Source organism: Marmota monax, unplaced genomic scaffold (assembly GCF_021218885.2).
Source record: "Marmota monax isolate L192 unplaced genomic scaffold, Marmota_monax_Labrador192_F-V1.1 WCK01_AAM20220418_F8-fsc00022, whole genome shotgun sequence".
Lineage (NCBI taxonomy): Eukaryota > Metazoa > Chordata > Mammalia > Rodentia > Sciuridae > Marmota > Marmota monax.
Genome location: NW_026695215.1, coordinates 27,460,489 through 27,474,656, shown reverse-complemented (window position 1 = coordinate 27,474,656; position 14,168 = coordinate 27,460,489). Strand labels below are relative to the sequence as shown.

The following is a 14,168-nucleotide window of genomic DNA, read 5'->3' as shown; positions in this document are numbered from 1 at the left end:
GGCACAATGTGAGCTTATAGACTGAAGAAAGAGTCCCTGGGGAGAGGAGGTAATAGCCAGAGGCATTATAGAATATATTTACTTTTCTGGGTGTATTGCAGAGAGGATAAAAGAGGAGCCTTGGAGTGGAATTGTGGAGGTGATGATTGTTGGGGTGGGCAGTGAAGAGCCCTGGTATGTGGGGACACTGGTGTGTGTGGACCCTGTTTTGTGCAGGCCCTGGTGTATTCAGACCTTGGTATATACAGGTCCTGATGTGTGCAAGCAGGTGAGGGAATAGGATCAGGAGTCTGTGCTGCCAAGGAGGGCAGGTCAGAGCAGCAGGGTAGACCTGGCTCCAGATACACAGGTCCCATGGCCTGGTCATATGGGGCCAGGCTTTGATGGGCATTCATGGTATGTGGCCAAAATAACAAAAGACAGATAACAGAGTGACGAGTTCAAAGAGCTAAACTTATTCCACTACAGGCCCACCTTTATTCTGAGATTTGGGGCATGCTATCTTTTTCTTTATGACATATGGTAAAAGCAGGTGGGAAGCCTTTTTGTAGTCATTTGGCAAGGTAAAAAGTCAGAATCATGGACTGGAGATGCAGCTCAGTGGTAGAACACTTGCCTAGCATGTACCAGGCCCTGAGTGTATTCTCTGCACCTCCAAAAGAAAAAAGTAAGACTCCTGATACAATCACCAATATATTTTGGGGATTTGGGTGGTCCATGAATCCCAAAATCCACCAGAGATGTGCAAGTGCTCCCACCCTTACGTGGCCTTGGTGAGCATTGTGATTACCTTTCCAGACAGTGAGCTCAACCAGCTACGGCTCCCAGGAAGGCAAAAGCTAAAGGTAAAGGGTCTTCAGGCAGTGCAGAGAACACTGCCAAGGGACCTTGAGCAGAAAACCACTCTGCTAGAGAAAGTGCTAGAGAGAACCCAGAACTTCTCTGGTGGCCCAAGAGAGCAGCAGGCTGACAGAGGGATATGGAGGCCAAGAGCACAACCCAGAGGATTTGGCAGAGGGTTGTAAAGAACAACTGGAGGAGGAGGATGGGCAGGCACCTGAGTAGCATGCCACTTTAGAGAAGAGTGAGGCAGGAAGCAGCAAAAGACAGAGCCTGCAACAACTTAAATGCAATCAGCATATGCCCCTTCCCATAATGCCTAGGATTCACTCTGTTGCACTCTTCCTGTCTATGTCCTCTACTGCCCTCAGCCCCTTACAGCTGCTAGGTCCCAAACCCAGAGCCACCTCAGTGGAAGGCAAATCTACCAGAGATGTGCAAGTGCCCTCAAAGCCACTGTGTGTGAAAACCAGCACAGAAGGCAATCTTCCTCTCCCTGCCCACCTGCTGCCCAGAGCTCTAGGAAGAAGGACTGTAAAATGATCACAGGCTTTCCCTCCATGGCAAAGAAACTAAGACCAGTGGGGTGGGCAGGGTAGGCCTCAAGGCATCAACAGCCCAAGCCAAAGTTTTTCTACCCCATACCCCACCAAGTCACCCACACTTTGGGTCTCAGTGCTGCCCACCCTTCCCTCTGTCTCAGGTGTCGGCGCTGCCACCCAACGGCCTGGTCCGCAAGGTGAAGCGGACACTGCCCAGCCCCCCTCCAGAGGAGGCTCACCTTCCCCTGGCTGGCCAGGCCCCCCCACAGCTGTATGCAGCCAGCCTGCTGCAGCGAGGGCTGACGGGGCCCACCACCATCCCTGCTACCAAGGCCAGCCTGCTCCGGGAACTGGACCGGGACCTGCGGCTGGTGGAACATGAGTCCACCAAGCTGCGCAAGAAGCAGGCGGAGCTGGACGAGGAGGAGAAGGAGATTGATGCCAAGCTCAAGTACCTAGAGCTGGGCATCACACAGCGCAAAGAGTCATTGGCCAAAGACCGGGGTGGCCGTGACTACCCACCCTTACGTGGCCTTGGTGAGCATCGTGATTACCTTTCAGACAGTGAGCTCAACCAGCTACGGCTTCCAAGCTCCACCATTCCCGCTGGCCAGTATGTGGACTTCCCTGCCACTGCTGCTGTGCCACCCACCCCCTCTGGCCCCGCTGCCTTCCATCAGCCCCGGTTCCCACCTCCGGCCCCTCAGTATACTCCAGGAAGTAGTGGGCCAACTCAGAATGGATTCCCAGCCCACCAGACACCCATCTACCCTGTCCCTAGCACATACCCAGCACCTACCTTTCCTCCTAGCACCAGTTACCCAGCGGAGCCTGGCCTGCCAAATCAGCAGGCTTTCCGTCCCACAAGCCACTATGCAGCCCAAATACCCATGCCAACCACACAGAGCACCCCTTTTCCAGTCCCTACTGATAGTCGGGCCCCACTCCAGAAGCCTCGCCAGACATCACTAGCTGACTTGGAGCAAAAGGTACCCACTAACTATGAGGTGATCACCAGCCCTGTTGTGGCCATGTCTTCAGCCCCCTCTGAAACCAGCTACAGTGGCTCAACTGTGAACAGCAGCTATGAGCAAGGCAAGGTCACTGAGCTGTCCCGGACCAGTGACCGTAGCAGTGTGAGCCAGAGCCCAGCCCCCACCTACCCCCCTGACTCACACTATACCAGTCTGGAGCAGAATGTTCCTCGGAACTATGTGATGATTGATGATATCAGTGAGCTGACCAAGGACAGCACCCCTACTGTCCCTGATAGCCAGCGACTGGAGCCCTTGGGGCCAGGCAGCAGTGGGAGACCTGGGAAGGAGCCTGGAGAACCAGGTGTCCTTGAGGGGCCTACACTGCCCTGCTGCTATGCCAGAGGGGAAGAGGAATCTGAGGAGGACTCGTATGACACCCGTGGGAAGGTTGGTCATCACCGGAGCATGGAGAACAATGGACGACCAGCCAGTACCCACTACTACAGCGACAGCGACTATAGACATGGAGCTCGAGCAGAGAAGTATGGTCCAGGGCCTGTGGGACCCAAGCATCCCTCCAAGAGCCTGGCCCCAGCTGCCATCCCCTCAAAGCGCAGCAAACACCGGAAGCAGGGCATGGAGCAAAAGATCTCTAAGTTCTCACCTATTGAAGAGGCCAAGGATGTGGAGTCTGACCTGGCCTCCTATCCACCATCTGCTGTTAGCAGCAGCCTGGCCTCTCGGGGCAGGAAGTTCCAGGATGAAATCACCTATGGGCTCAAGAAGAATGTGTATGAGCAGCAGAGGTACTATGGGGTGTCCAGTCGGGATACAGCAGAGGAGGATGACCGCATGTATGGTGGGAGCAGCCGGTCCAGGGTGGCATCTGCATACAGTGGGGAGAAGCTTTCCAGCCATGATTTCAGTGGCCGAGGCAAGGGGTATGAACGGGAACGGGAGGCTGTGGAGCGACTTCAAAAAGCGGGCCCCAAGCCTTCATCCCTGAGCATGGCCCACAGCCGGGCACGGCCCCCCATGAGGAGCCAGACCTCTGAAGAGGAGAGTCCCGTCAGTCCCTTAGGGCGGCCCCGCCCTGCTGGGGGCACCCTCCCTCCTGGGGATACCTGCCCACAGTTCTGCTCCAGCCACTCCATGCCTGATGTCCAGGAACATGTCAAGGATGGACCCCGGGCCCATGCATATAAGCGTGAGGAGGGCTACATCCTGGATGATTCCCACTGCGTGGTTTCTGACAGTGAAGGTAATGGCAGCTGGGGGTGATTTCAGCAGTTGCTCAGCACCTGGGGGGCCTGCCTGCCTGTGAGGCCCTGGGACCCAAGATGTCCCATCAGGTCTGGCATCTTATCCAGTGGGCCCTGCTGCAGGCTGACCTTGCCTGTTCCACCTGCACCTTACTTCCTGGTTGTGGGAGGGTGGGCTGGGGACCTAGTGATCGCTTGTGGCTGTGGTGCCCACTCTGGTGTCTTTGCATGGCTTCCGCTAGGCCTCCCCTGCAGACATCTTGGGGGTTGATGGTGTTCTGTTTTTGGTCTCTGAAGCGTATCACCTGGGCCAGGAGGAGACGGACTGGTTTGATAAGCCCCGGGATGCCCGCTCCGACCGGTTCAGGCACCATGGGGGCCATGCAGTCTCCTCCACCCAGAAGCGAAGCTCTGCCAGGCACAGCTACCACGACTACGATGAACCCCCCGAGGAGGGCCTGTGGCCTCATGATGAGGGTGGCCCAGGTCGCCATGCCTCAGCCAAGGAACACCGGCACCACAGCGAGCATGGGAGGCACTCAGGCCGTCATGCTGGTGAGGAACAGGGACGGCGTGCTGCCAAACCACATGTTCGGGACATGGGTCGTCATGAGGCCCGGCCCCACCCTCAGCCCAGCCCTGCTCCAGCCATGCCGAAGAAGGGTCAGCCTGGATATCCTGGCTCTGCTGAATACTCACAGCCATCCCGTGCTCCATCAGCATACCATCATGCCTCTGACAGCAAGAAGGGCTCCCGGCAGGCCCACTCTGGGCCTGCTGCACAGCAGCCAAAGCCAGAATCCCAGGCACAACCACAAGGTCGGCAGGTAGCTCCAGGGCCACAGCAGTCACAGCCACCAGCATCCAGACAGACACCCTCTGGGGCAGCATCACGCCAGCCACAGACACAGCAGCAGCAAGGTCTTGGACAGCAGCCTCCCCAGCAGGCCCCATCACAGACTCGGCTGCAGCAGCAGAGCCAGCCAATCACCCGGGGCCCAGCCTCTGCTTCTAGCCAGCCAACAGGGAAGCCTCAGTCAAGCTCCATGACAGCCCCAGCCCCCCAACCAGGAGGACTGGTAAGTAGGGTCCTGTGCATGGGTCCCACCCAAGGTAGATGCAACAGCTGAAGCTTTAACATCTCCTTGATTCCAGACTGGGTGTGGGCAGTGTCGATGGGCAGGAGCTCAGCTTTAAGTTCTGTGTTGCAGCCACGGGCAGAACAGACAAATGGCTCTAAAGTGACAGCCAAAGCACCCCAACCAGGGAGGGCTCCTCAGGCCCAGCCAACACCGGGACCTGGACCTACAGGTGAGGCTACACCAAGCACTGTTTTCTCCCTATACTCACCTGCACCTTAAGCTTCCCTCACTGCATGGCCTCATTAATCCACAAGAAGTTGCCCAGTGTGTTGCAGACCTCCCAGCAGAAAATGAGCCTGGGTTGGAGCCAATGAGGTCCTCCACACTGGGGCCTTAAGGCCCTTGCTGCCTTGGGCAAAGAACCTAGAAGGCACTGGTGAACACAGGACCAAACCATGGCTTCTTACTTTCTCCTTTCCCTTCCTTCCTCTCCTCTGCCTTTTCCTCTTTTCCCTCTTCTTTACCTTCCTCAGTCTTTTTTTTTTTTTCTGATTCCTCCCACCCTTTCTTTTCCTATTCTTATCTTTATATTGCTTTAGCCCTTTCCTCATACTTCCACCTCACAGGCCTCCTGTGTTCAGGTTTCCTTATGGCTACTTTTCCACTCAAACCCTGAACAGCTAGGCCAAGGTATGACTTGTGATGGTGGTTCCTTTCCCTTCAGGCATGAAGACTGGAGCCAGGCCTGGAGGAACACCAGGGGCTTCTGCTGGTCAGCCAAGTACAGATGGAGAGAGTGTTCTCTCCAAGATCCTTCCTGGTGGAGCAGCAGAGCAAGCTGGCAAGCTTACAGAAGGTATGCACTGCCTGTGGACAGGGCCTTGCTCTTGAGGAGTCTAGGTCTGTGAGATGTTCCAGGTTCGGTCATCTAGGCACAGCGCTCACCTACTGCTGCCTAGCGGTTCTCTGGGCTAGTCCTGCCCACCACCCTTCCCCCACCCCGCTAAGCTTGGCTTCATTGTGCCAAATGACCCCAACTAGGAGGGGTCTGGCCCAATTCCTGATATTTCTCTTCTTTCCGTGTCAACAGCTGTCTCTGCTTTTGGCAAAAAATTTTCCTCATTCTGGTGACCATGCCCAGCAGGGTGAGTATACCTGGCCTCTCCCGGGAAAGGGAGGAGGGGATGTAAGTTCCATGGTGTCCCAAGAACCTAGTCTTCAGTAGGTAGTGTGGCCAGAGATACAATGTGCTTTCATGGGAGTGTGAGAGGAGAAAGAGGTGGGACACTGTTTACCAAGCCCCCAATGTAAGGCCAACTTGGTAGAGTTCTCAACAAAGGGAAGCTAAGGCTAATGACCCCTTATCTTTTTTGACATCCCTTACCTATCTACAGTGCTGTCCCAGCTATGAGCTGGCATTGCATGGTAGGTAGGGCCTGCTGATAGAGCTCCTCCCAACCCTCCTCTGTAAATTCTCCACAGGCTCTTGAAGACATGAAGCAAGATGATAACATTGCTGTGGAAAAATCTCTGGAGTCAAAGGCCTGGGCGCAGCTCTGAACTCTGCGTATAACAGTGAGTTTCAGGACCAAGGTGGGATGACCAGATGAAGGGATGAAGGTCCAAGGCCTTCATCAAAGGGGAGAGAAGCCAGAGTGCTGGCTGAGATGGTGGCAGATTAGTCAGGTCATACTGGGAAGGGGCGGGGCCCTACAACACAGTATGCTGGGCACTGAGTCCAGAGTCATCCTGGAGGACAGGGCAGTGTGGTTCCTGTGGGGGACATATCTCTTCCCTGATGCCTGATGCTGGTAACTTTTCCGTTAGGAGAAGCCAGAGTTCCCAAACCCTGTAGAGCTTAGCAGCTCTGGGGATGAAGTCAGGACAATGTTGGCATCACAGGCTTAGCCTAGAGTCCATAGATAAAAAAGTAGAATAAGTACAGAGGAAAGGGACATAGAGGAAACAGGGGATTAACTCAGACAGTCTTAGTCCAAGACTAGGATAGCCCAGGGAGAGAGTAGAAGGGCATTAGGATGGAAGCCCTGGCTCTGTCTGGACTGCAGTGGCCAAGGCAGGCCATTCTGCCTTCCCAATGTTCCTCCTGAAGCCTGTCCTGGCCCTGGCCTCAGCCCTACCTCAACAGAGGGAGGAAGACATGCATCATCCAGGATGAGGGGAGAGTAGCCTGGCTGTTGGTCCTGCTCTGTGCATAGACAGGTACCACCTCCCAACATCTCTTAAACCTGAGGCCTTTCTTCACTCCTCCTGTGCTACTCTAGAGTTAAGAATAAGGAGGCATATGCACAGCAGGGCCTGGCAGTCAGCAAGCAGGTCACTTGAAGCCCATGGGCCAGAAAGTGCCCTTGCCCAGGCCAGGCCTGCTTGCAAGAGGGAAAGAACTGGGTTTAGGGCCCAAAGGCTACCTGTCTGTAGAGGAGCAGTAGGGGGCCCTAGATAGGATCATTCTTCCATCTATTTATTCAACAGATATTTGTCAAGCCCCAAGAATGTGCTAGGCCCTGTTTTAGGCATTGAGGATATAGCAGTAAACAAAATCAAGTCCCTACCGTCTGAAGCTGACAATCTTTTTTTTTTTTTTCTTTGCTACTGGGAATTGAACCCAGGAGCTCTTTACCACTGAAGCACATCCCCAGTCCAGTCCTTTTTGTTATTTTGAGACAGGGTCTTGCTGAGTTACTTACTGTCTTGCTAAATTGCCAAGGCTAGCCAGAACTTGTGATGCTACTGCTTCAGGCTCCCAAGTTGCTGGGATTACAGGTGTGCACCACCATACCTGGCTGCTGGCAGATCTATTAAGGAAGACAGAATAAATAAGTTTAAAACTAAAATTTAAAAGGTGATATCTAAAGTGTTGTGAAGCAGAGTTATGGGAGCAGTGGGGTCTACTCTAGAGAAAGTTGTAAGAGCTGAAGGTATGTGAGGTAAGGCTTGGAGCTGGAGAAAAAGCCACTAGATGTTCCCAGATGAGGAAACAGTGCCAACAGAGATTCTGGTACACTGACAGGCTTCAGAGACAGGCAAAAAACCAGTTGTGCTTGGAGAAAGGTGGTCAAGGGCAAAGTCTAAGGGGGTGAGAGTGAGTTGAGGTGGACTTTTAAAGTCAAAGTAAAGTGCTTGGAATTTATTCTAATTACAGTAGCCACAGTGAAGCCCCAGCGTCCTTCCTGACTTCACCCCCATGACAGTGGGCTTCCTGCTGCTTTATGGCTCAGGTGGATGTTTCTTGGAGTTGCTGTGGAACAGACCTGAGATCAGAAGTGGTGCCGAGGGGAGGGAAAGAAAGGGAAGCCCAAGGTTCATGAAAATACCCACCTTAAGTTGGGATCAGGGCACTATTATATTTGAAGGGAAAGGTAGCACAGATGTGGCTTTGTTCTGCATTCTGCCACACAGTGTGAGTGGGCCAGCCATTGAGACCACTGCCTTTGTAGTTAAAGGAATCCTTTTTTTTAAGTTCCAGCATTCGGCTAATGATTGGGCCAAATGATTGAGAAGTTACTGTGTGTACATCTCCTGATGTTTATTTTATTTATTTTTAGAAATACTGGGGATTGAACCCAGTGGTACTTTATCACTGAAATACATCCCCAGCCCTTTTTATTTTTTATTTTGAGACAAGGTCTCACTGATTTGCTGAGGCAAGTCTCAAACTTGCAATCTTCCCGCCTCAGCCTCCTGACTAGCTGGGATTATCGGCATGTGCCACTGTGCCTGGCCCCTGATATCTTCTAGGTTAATTTCAGAGATGAGCTGGCAAAGGCTTGTCATTTGAAACAAAAATCCCATCTCCTTCACTCTCAAGCACAATTACAAAGAACTTTTATGATACTGAAGGAGATGTCAAACCAAGAGCAGTGGCACATACTCAGCCACTCAGGAAACTAAGACAGGAAGATTACTTGAGGGGCTGGGGCTGTAGCTCAGCCGCAAAATGCTCACCTAGCATGTGCGAGGCCCTGGGTTCGATCCTCAGCACCACATAAAAATAAATAAATAAATAAAAATATTGTGTGCAACTACAACTAAAAAATAAATATATATTTAAAAAAAGGAAGATTACTTGAATCTAGGAGTTTGGGGCCAGTATGGGTACCATACTGAGACCCCCACCCCAAAGGGGGAAAAAAGAAAAAAAAGAATATGTCCCTACTTGGTAGACATGATTCTTCTTTATTCCTGTTTTCCTCTCTATGACCTCTAACCTATCCAAGTACCCACCTCCCACAAAAGCATGGGATCCCATGGGTGAGGAGAAGACAGGTTGTTGGCATTTCTGAGAGTAACATGACTATGCAAGTAGCTGCTCATGGTTCTTGACAAACCCTTTCTTTTCTTTTTTCCTTCCTTTCCTCCTTTCTTCCTTTTCTTTTCCAAGCATCTACATCTGGCAAATCCTTGGCCCAAAGACTGATACCCAGTGGGCCATGGCAGGCAGGCCTCAGTTGAGGACGGGATGTTTCTTCACCTGGGTGAAGGATCTGCTGAACAAGTGAGACGACTGGCCCCGGGACCTTTGATTGTCTTTCCAGAGACCTTGCCTTCCTCAGGCCCAGCCGTCGTTGGGAGGGAGGAACCCTCTCCAGAACCCTGCCACAACAGTTGTCCGCTGTTCTTCCCACAGCTGCTTCTCTGAGGCCCGGCTGGCCAGGCTTCCAATGCGTTATACACAGAGTTTGGGAGCATACTGCCCTCCCTCTGAGATGCCAGAAGTTTTTCCACAGCCTTGGAGAGGGGCTTTGACTGAGGGCTGGGGGCCCTGGGCTCCATTTCCTTCACATTCCAGCTGGCCCAGATCCCTCTGAGTCCACAGGGGCCTCCCCCTTCACCCTGACCTTTGGGTGACATCAAAGCAGACCTCCATGTGGCCAGCATGGGGTTGGGAGAACTTTACACACTTTAGGACCTAACACTGTCTCATCACTGAAATAAGAGGCCATAGACCGAAAAGCAGCGTGGGCGCTGGCTGAGGCTTCTCCCAGCCCATGGATGGCAGTGTGCTAGCATACCTGCCATCATCTTAAAGCCATCCCCCCAGCCATCATGAGCATCCCAGTGGCACCGCCATTGTGTCAACCAGCCGGCTCCTCATCAGTACACCTGGGGATTTCTTTTGATTTCAAGAACAGCCTTAATCATTCCAATTTGATTTCCATGTATACCTCATAAACATTTTTTTTCTTTCCTTCCCTTTCTCTTTCCTTTGCTCACTCCCTGCCTCTCCCATCACCACCTTGTGACTGATGGTTTGGTTTCCTCTCTGCTCTGCCCCAGCTCAGCACAGGGAGAATGCTGACTTAGAAGCAATAGGGGGCAGCAGGCCACCAAGAGCACAACCCCAGGGCGAGGTCTAAGGAGGCCCCTCAGCCCGCCTCTGTTTACTGTGCAATTTCAGTCCTTCGTAAGCCATCACCAGTGGGTGTGCTCAGAGCAGAGGTGCCAGGGCTTCTGCCAACCGAGGGAAAGGCCCAGAGCTATGTGCAAGGGAGTGGGGCACCGTCTGTCCACCTGGTGGATTAGGGGGCATCCTTACCAAGGCCCTTCCCTTGAAGGCCTCCCTTCATCCTGGGCACAGCCACAAATCTCATCTCTAACGTTCTATGCAATGAAATATAAACCCTCAAAGACAACTGTTAATATTTAATAAATTCCATGTTATGTATAAGGAGTTAATTGCAAACATGCAATTGAGAAACCAGATAGATATGCTCATATCATCACCCCACCCAGTCCCTACTCCCACTCTGTGAGAGTGTGTGTGTGTGTGTGTGTGTGTGTATGAAATTCTCAGTCTGTGGCATGTTTGACCCATGGCAGAACTCACTGCTGCCAGGTGAGTCACCGCCTGTCCTGCAGTGGAGCATGCACAGCTCGCAGCCTCTTTGCACGATTCATCCATTTTAAATGCTCAACCCTCTTGCTTGGAGTTCTTTTTGCCTCTAGAACCTCTCCTTCAGGAGCACTTCCAGCTTACTTCTGTACAAGCCAGTGAGGATCTGCCAGAATTGCTGCCTAAGCATGCCAGATTGGAGGGCAGACAGTACAAGGCCCCACACACCCTAGTTTTCTCTGTCCCCAAGATAGGTAAAAAGGAAACCCTGGAGTAGGAACCTGCACAGGATGCATGTGTATAAAAGTTCTGAGGTTTTATGTAGGATTTCTGTCTATATTCCATTTTCTTCTCCTACTCCCAGCTCTGAACCAGAGGCATCTGGCTGCCCCTGCCCAGCAGGGCATTTCTCAAGGTCAGAGGTGGACTGCATTCTTGGCCAGAGAAGCAGAGGCCAAGAGCAGATCCTGAGACCCCAGATCCTGACTGAACCTGCTTCATACCTCTCCTTGTGGCTGGGAGGTTCAAAGGGCTGTGAGCCTGGAGATCTGGACTGGAGCCAGGGGATTAAAAAGTGCTCAGGAAGAGCTGGGTTTTTGGCATTTTAATGGCCTTTGGCTGGCAATGTCATCCAGAGCAAGTGAACTTTTCACATCAACAGTGGCATTAAGCTGAGCTTCTTGAGAAACTTCTCAATAGCAAAACTTATGGAAAATCTTGTGCGGCCCTCTCTGCTTCTGTCCCCAGGACCTTTCCCTGCCTCTTTCCTCTTCTCTAAAGCCCTAGTATCCCACTGTCATCAGCTTCTCCACTGCTGAGCCAGGAATGGGACAGGCAGTTACTACCTGACCCCTTGGGGTCTGACCTTCCTTCAGAGCGTTCTGTTTTGTACCACACATTTCTCAGGGGTCCACATCTCTCATGCTTGTCTATAAGACCTACATACCCCTTCAGAGAGGGATACTATCAGTCCACTCTGGGATAGGAAGCTCCCAATCTCCATGTTGGATCTAAGACCCTGGCCTCCTGGGATTTGACCTCTCTCATGCCATGGGTCAGCTACCTCATCCCAGAGATCAGACCTGGGCCATCTGAGCAAGGGCTGAGGGAGGCCATCATCTAGGTCCTCTTGCCACCCAGGACCAGGTCTGTGTGGGATGTGATACCAAGGCAATAACTCTTTCCACTAATGGGACTAGAGTGTAGGCAGGGAGATGTCAACCAGTCAGCCTCCATCAGGCCTAATCTGAGGCTTTAAAGTGTTGGCTTTTCAGTAAATTTCCTTTGTGACCAAATCCTCTGAGTTTGAAATTTCTGACTTCTGCCACTCCCTATCCTGCATAGAAGCCATAGGACATATCATTGCCCCTTTGTGAAGATGGCTATGGCAGGCCTATGGGTCAAGGGTGTCATAGCCCTTGTGTGGGATGCAGCTGTGACTCTAGAAGCGATACAGCCAGTGGCTGAGGGACCAACATTTGGTGGCTTGGGAAATAGAGAGCAATAGGCACATCTCCAAATAGGGAAGAAGTGACTGGGATGCAGTCCAGGCCACATCCATTCCCCCCTCCCCCAGTGTCATGAGCAAGGGCACTCTCTCCTCTGCCTACTTGAGGTTTTAATGCACTCACTTCATAGTGATAGCTTCCTCCCTACCACCATCCTGTTAGTCCTGGGCATGGCATGCAGTCTTAAGGCCCACAGTGAAAGAACAGTAGTGGCAGCAATTCTGGCCTGTCCTCTAGAGCCTGAGGGGAATTTCCCAGGCTGGTCTTTGCCTTGACCAGGTAGTCCTGCCCTATTGGCCCCTCCCCCTGCTCTCTTACCCAACCCATGCTGTAAATACTTATCATCATGGACTCCAACAGGGTCAGAGGGACAGGCCTTGGAGATTCCATCTCTGTCGCCCCAGGTGCCAGCCCCTGCTGCCATATGCACTGAGTGGCACTGGAGAGCCATAGAAATTGTGAGATGTTGTGTGCATGTGAACGTGCGTGTCCATGTGTGTGTGTGTGTCTGTCTGTCTGTCTGTCTCTGCCTCATTCAGCCTCTGGGGTCAAATCAACTCCTTCTCTCCAAGTGCAGTACACTGGAGAGTGGTGGCCGCTCAACACCTTTTCCTCTAGCTTCCATGTCTTGTTTTTGCTTTTCCTTCCCCCCTCTCTCCCTTTCTTTCCTTTTTTCCTTCTCCTCTTTATTTGAGGGGGGAAGGGTGCTGTACAAAGTCAAACAATCAAGTTTACAGTTGTAAGTGCAATGACCCGAGTCCTCCACATGACCTTGTGAATTGTGTGCCGTCCTCCTGTGCTCTGTGAGAACTCGTGGTACTTCAGTGTCCCTTCCCCTGTATTGTGACAAGGTAATTCTGTGGTATCAGAATAAAAGGACTTGGTATAAACAACGTGCAGACTGTCTCTGGGATGGTTTCTAAAATCTGAAGCCATAGCTAAAGGGGTAAATACCAAAATTTTTGATATTTGTATCCACGATTAAAGGAAAAAGAGTAAAAGAGCAAAATTTCAGAAGTGCTGGCATGGGGCATAGTGTTGCTCAGTGGTAGTGCGCTTGCCTAGCTTGCCTGAGGCCCTGGATTTCATCCTGGGGAGAAAAAAAGCAAGCAAGCTATGGTATGACCCAGACTGAGTCCACACTAAGCCATTCCAAGACAATGGGCCCTCCATAAAAGCACCCAGAGATAGATTCCTAACTTGTGTAAAGCCAGCAGTTCACTGCACTGTCTGTTGAGAGTCTTTGGTTCCTAGGATAAGCACACAGCTTCTTGGAGGTAGGCGAGCAGGTGCTGCCCCCTTGTGCTGCCAACAAGCCTTACACCGCTTGCCTTGCTTTGCCTACTTTTTTTTTTTTTTTTGGTACTGGGAATTGAACCCAGAGGCAGTTAACCACTGAGCCACATCCCCAGACCTCTTTTGTATCTTATTTATTTATTTTAATATTTATTTTTTAAAAAAATTTTTCGGCGGACACAACATCTTTGTTTGTATGTGGTGCTGAGAATCGAACCCGGGCCACACACATGCCAGGCAAGAGCGCTACCGCTTGAGCCACATCCCCAGCCCTTTTGTATCTTATTCAGAGACAGGGCCTCACTGAGTTGCTTAGGATCTAAGTTGCTGAGGCTGACTTTGAACTGGTGATCCTCCTGCTGCTGGGATTACAGGTGTTTGCCACCATGCCTCGCAACCCCAGAATTCTTCTTGATGGCTGCCAGATCTTAGTATTTCCCCAAATGGTTGGGAGTAACCCAGAATCATTAGATTTTGAAAACACAGATCAATAAAAAGAATATTAGCTTTGCCTCAAGTGGTATCTCAAAGGCAAGGTGAGGTTCTGGGAGCAAGGTCCCTGAGATATGAAAGACCAGCCAGACTTGGAGTAAGGAGGGGACATCCCTGCTGGTTTAATTGCTGCTCTCCTGCCACCTTAGTCAACCCAGACCTGTGCCAAGTGCAGAAGGAGCCTGCTACCTAGGTTCTTCTTTTCACAGGAACCTCTCTGGCCCTGGGGGGGGAACCTGACCTCACCAGGGCCTCTGCACCCAAAGGCTTGAGATGAGGCCTGAGAAAGAAGACAAAAGCCCAGATCGTTTATAATCT

General features: G+C 51.9%; 1 protein-coding gene across 1 annotated transcript in view; it reads left to right on the top strand.

The window, feature by feature from the left end:
* The window catches only part of Bsn (bassoon presynaptic cytomatrix protein), a 104,270-nt gene extending 91,206 nt beyond the window's left edge, over positions 1-13,064 (top strand). Inside the window, exons 6-12 of the mRNA XM_058574875.1 lie at positions 1,544-3,620; positions 3,919-4,700; positions 4,833-4,932; positions 5,428-5,559; positions 5,794-5,848; positions 6,186-6,278; positions 9,103-13,064. Coding sequence (XP_058430858.1) covers positions 1,544-3,620; positions 3,919-4,700; positions 4,833-4,932; positions 5,428-5,559; positions 5,794-5,834 — 3,132 coding nt within the window. The 3' untranslated portion in view covers positions 5,835-5,848; positions 6,186-6,278; positions 9,103-13,064. The remainder of the gene's footprint in view (positions 1-1,543; positions 3,621-3,918; positions 4,701-4,832; positions 4,933-5,427; positions 5,560-5,793; positions 5,849-6,185; positions 6,279-9,102) is intronic.
* The last annotated feature ends 1,104 nt before the right edge of the window (positions 13,065-14,168 follow it).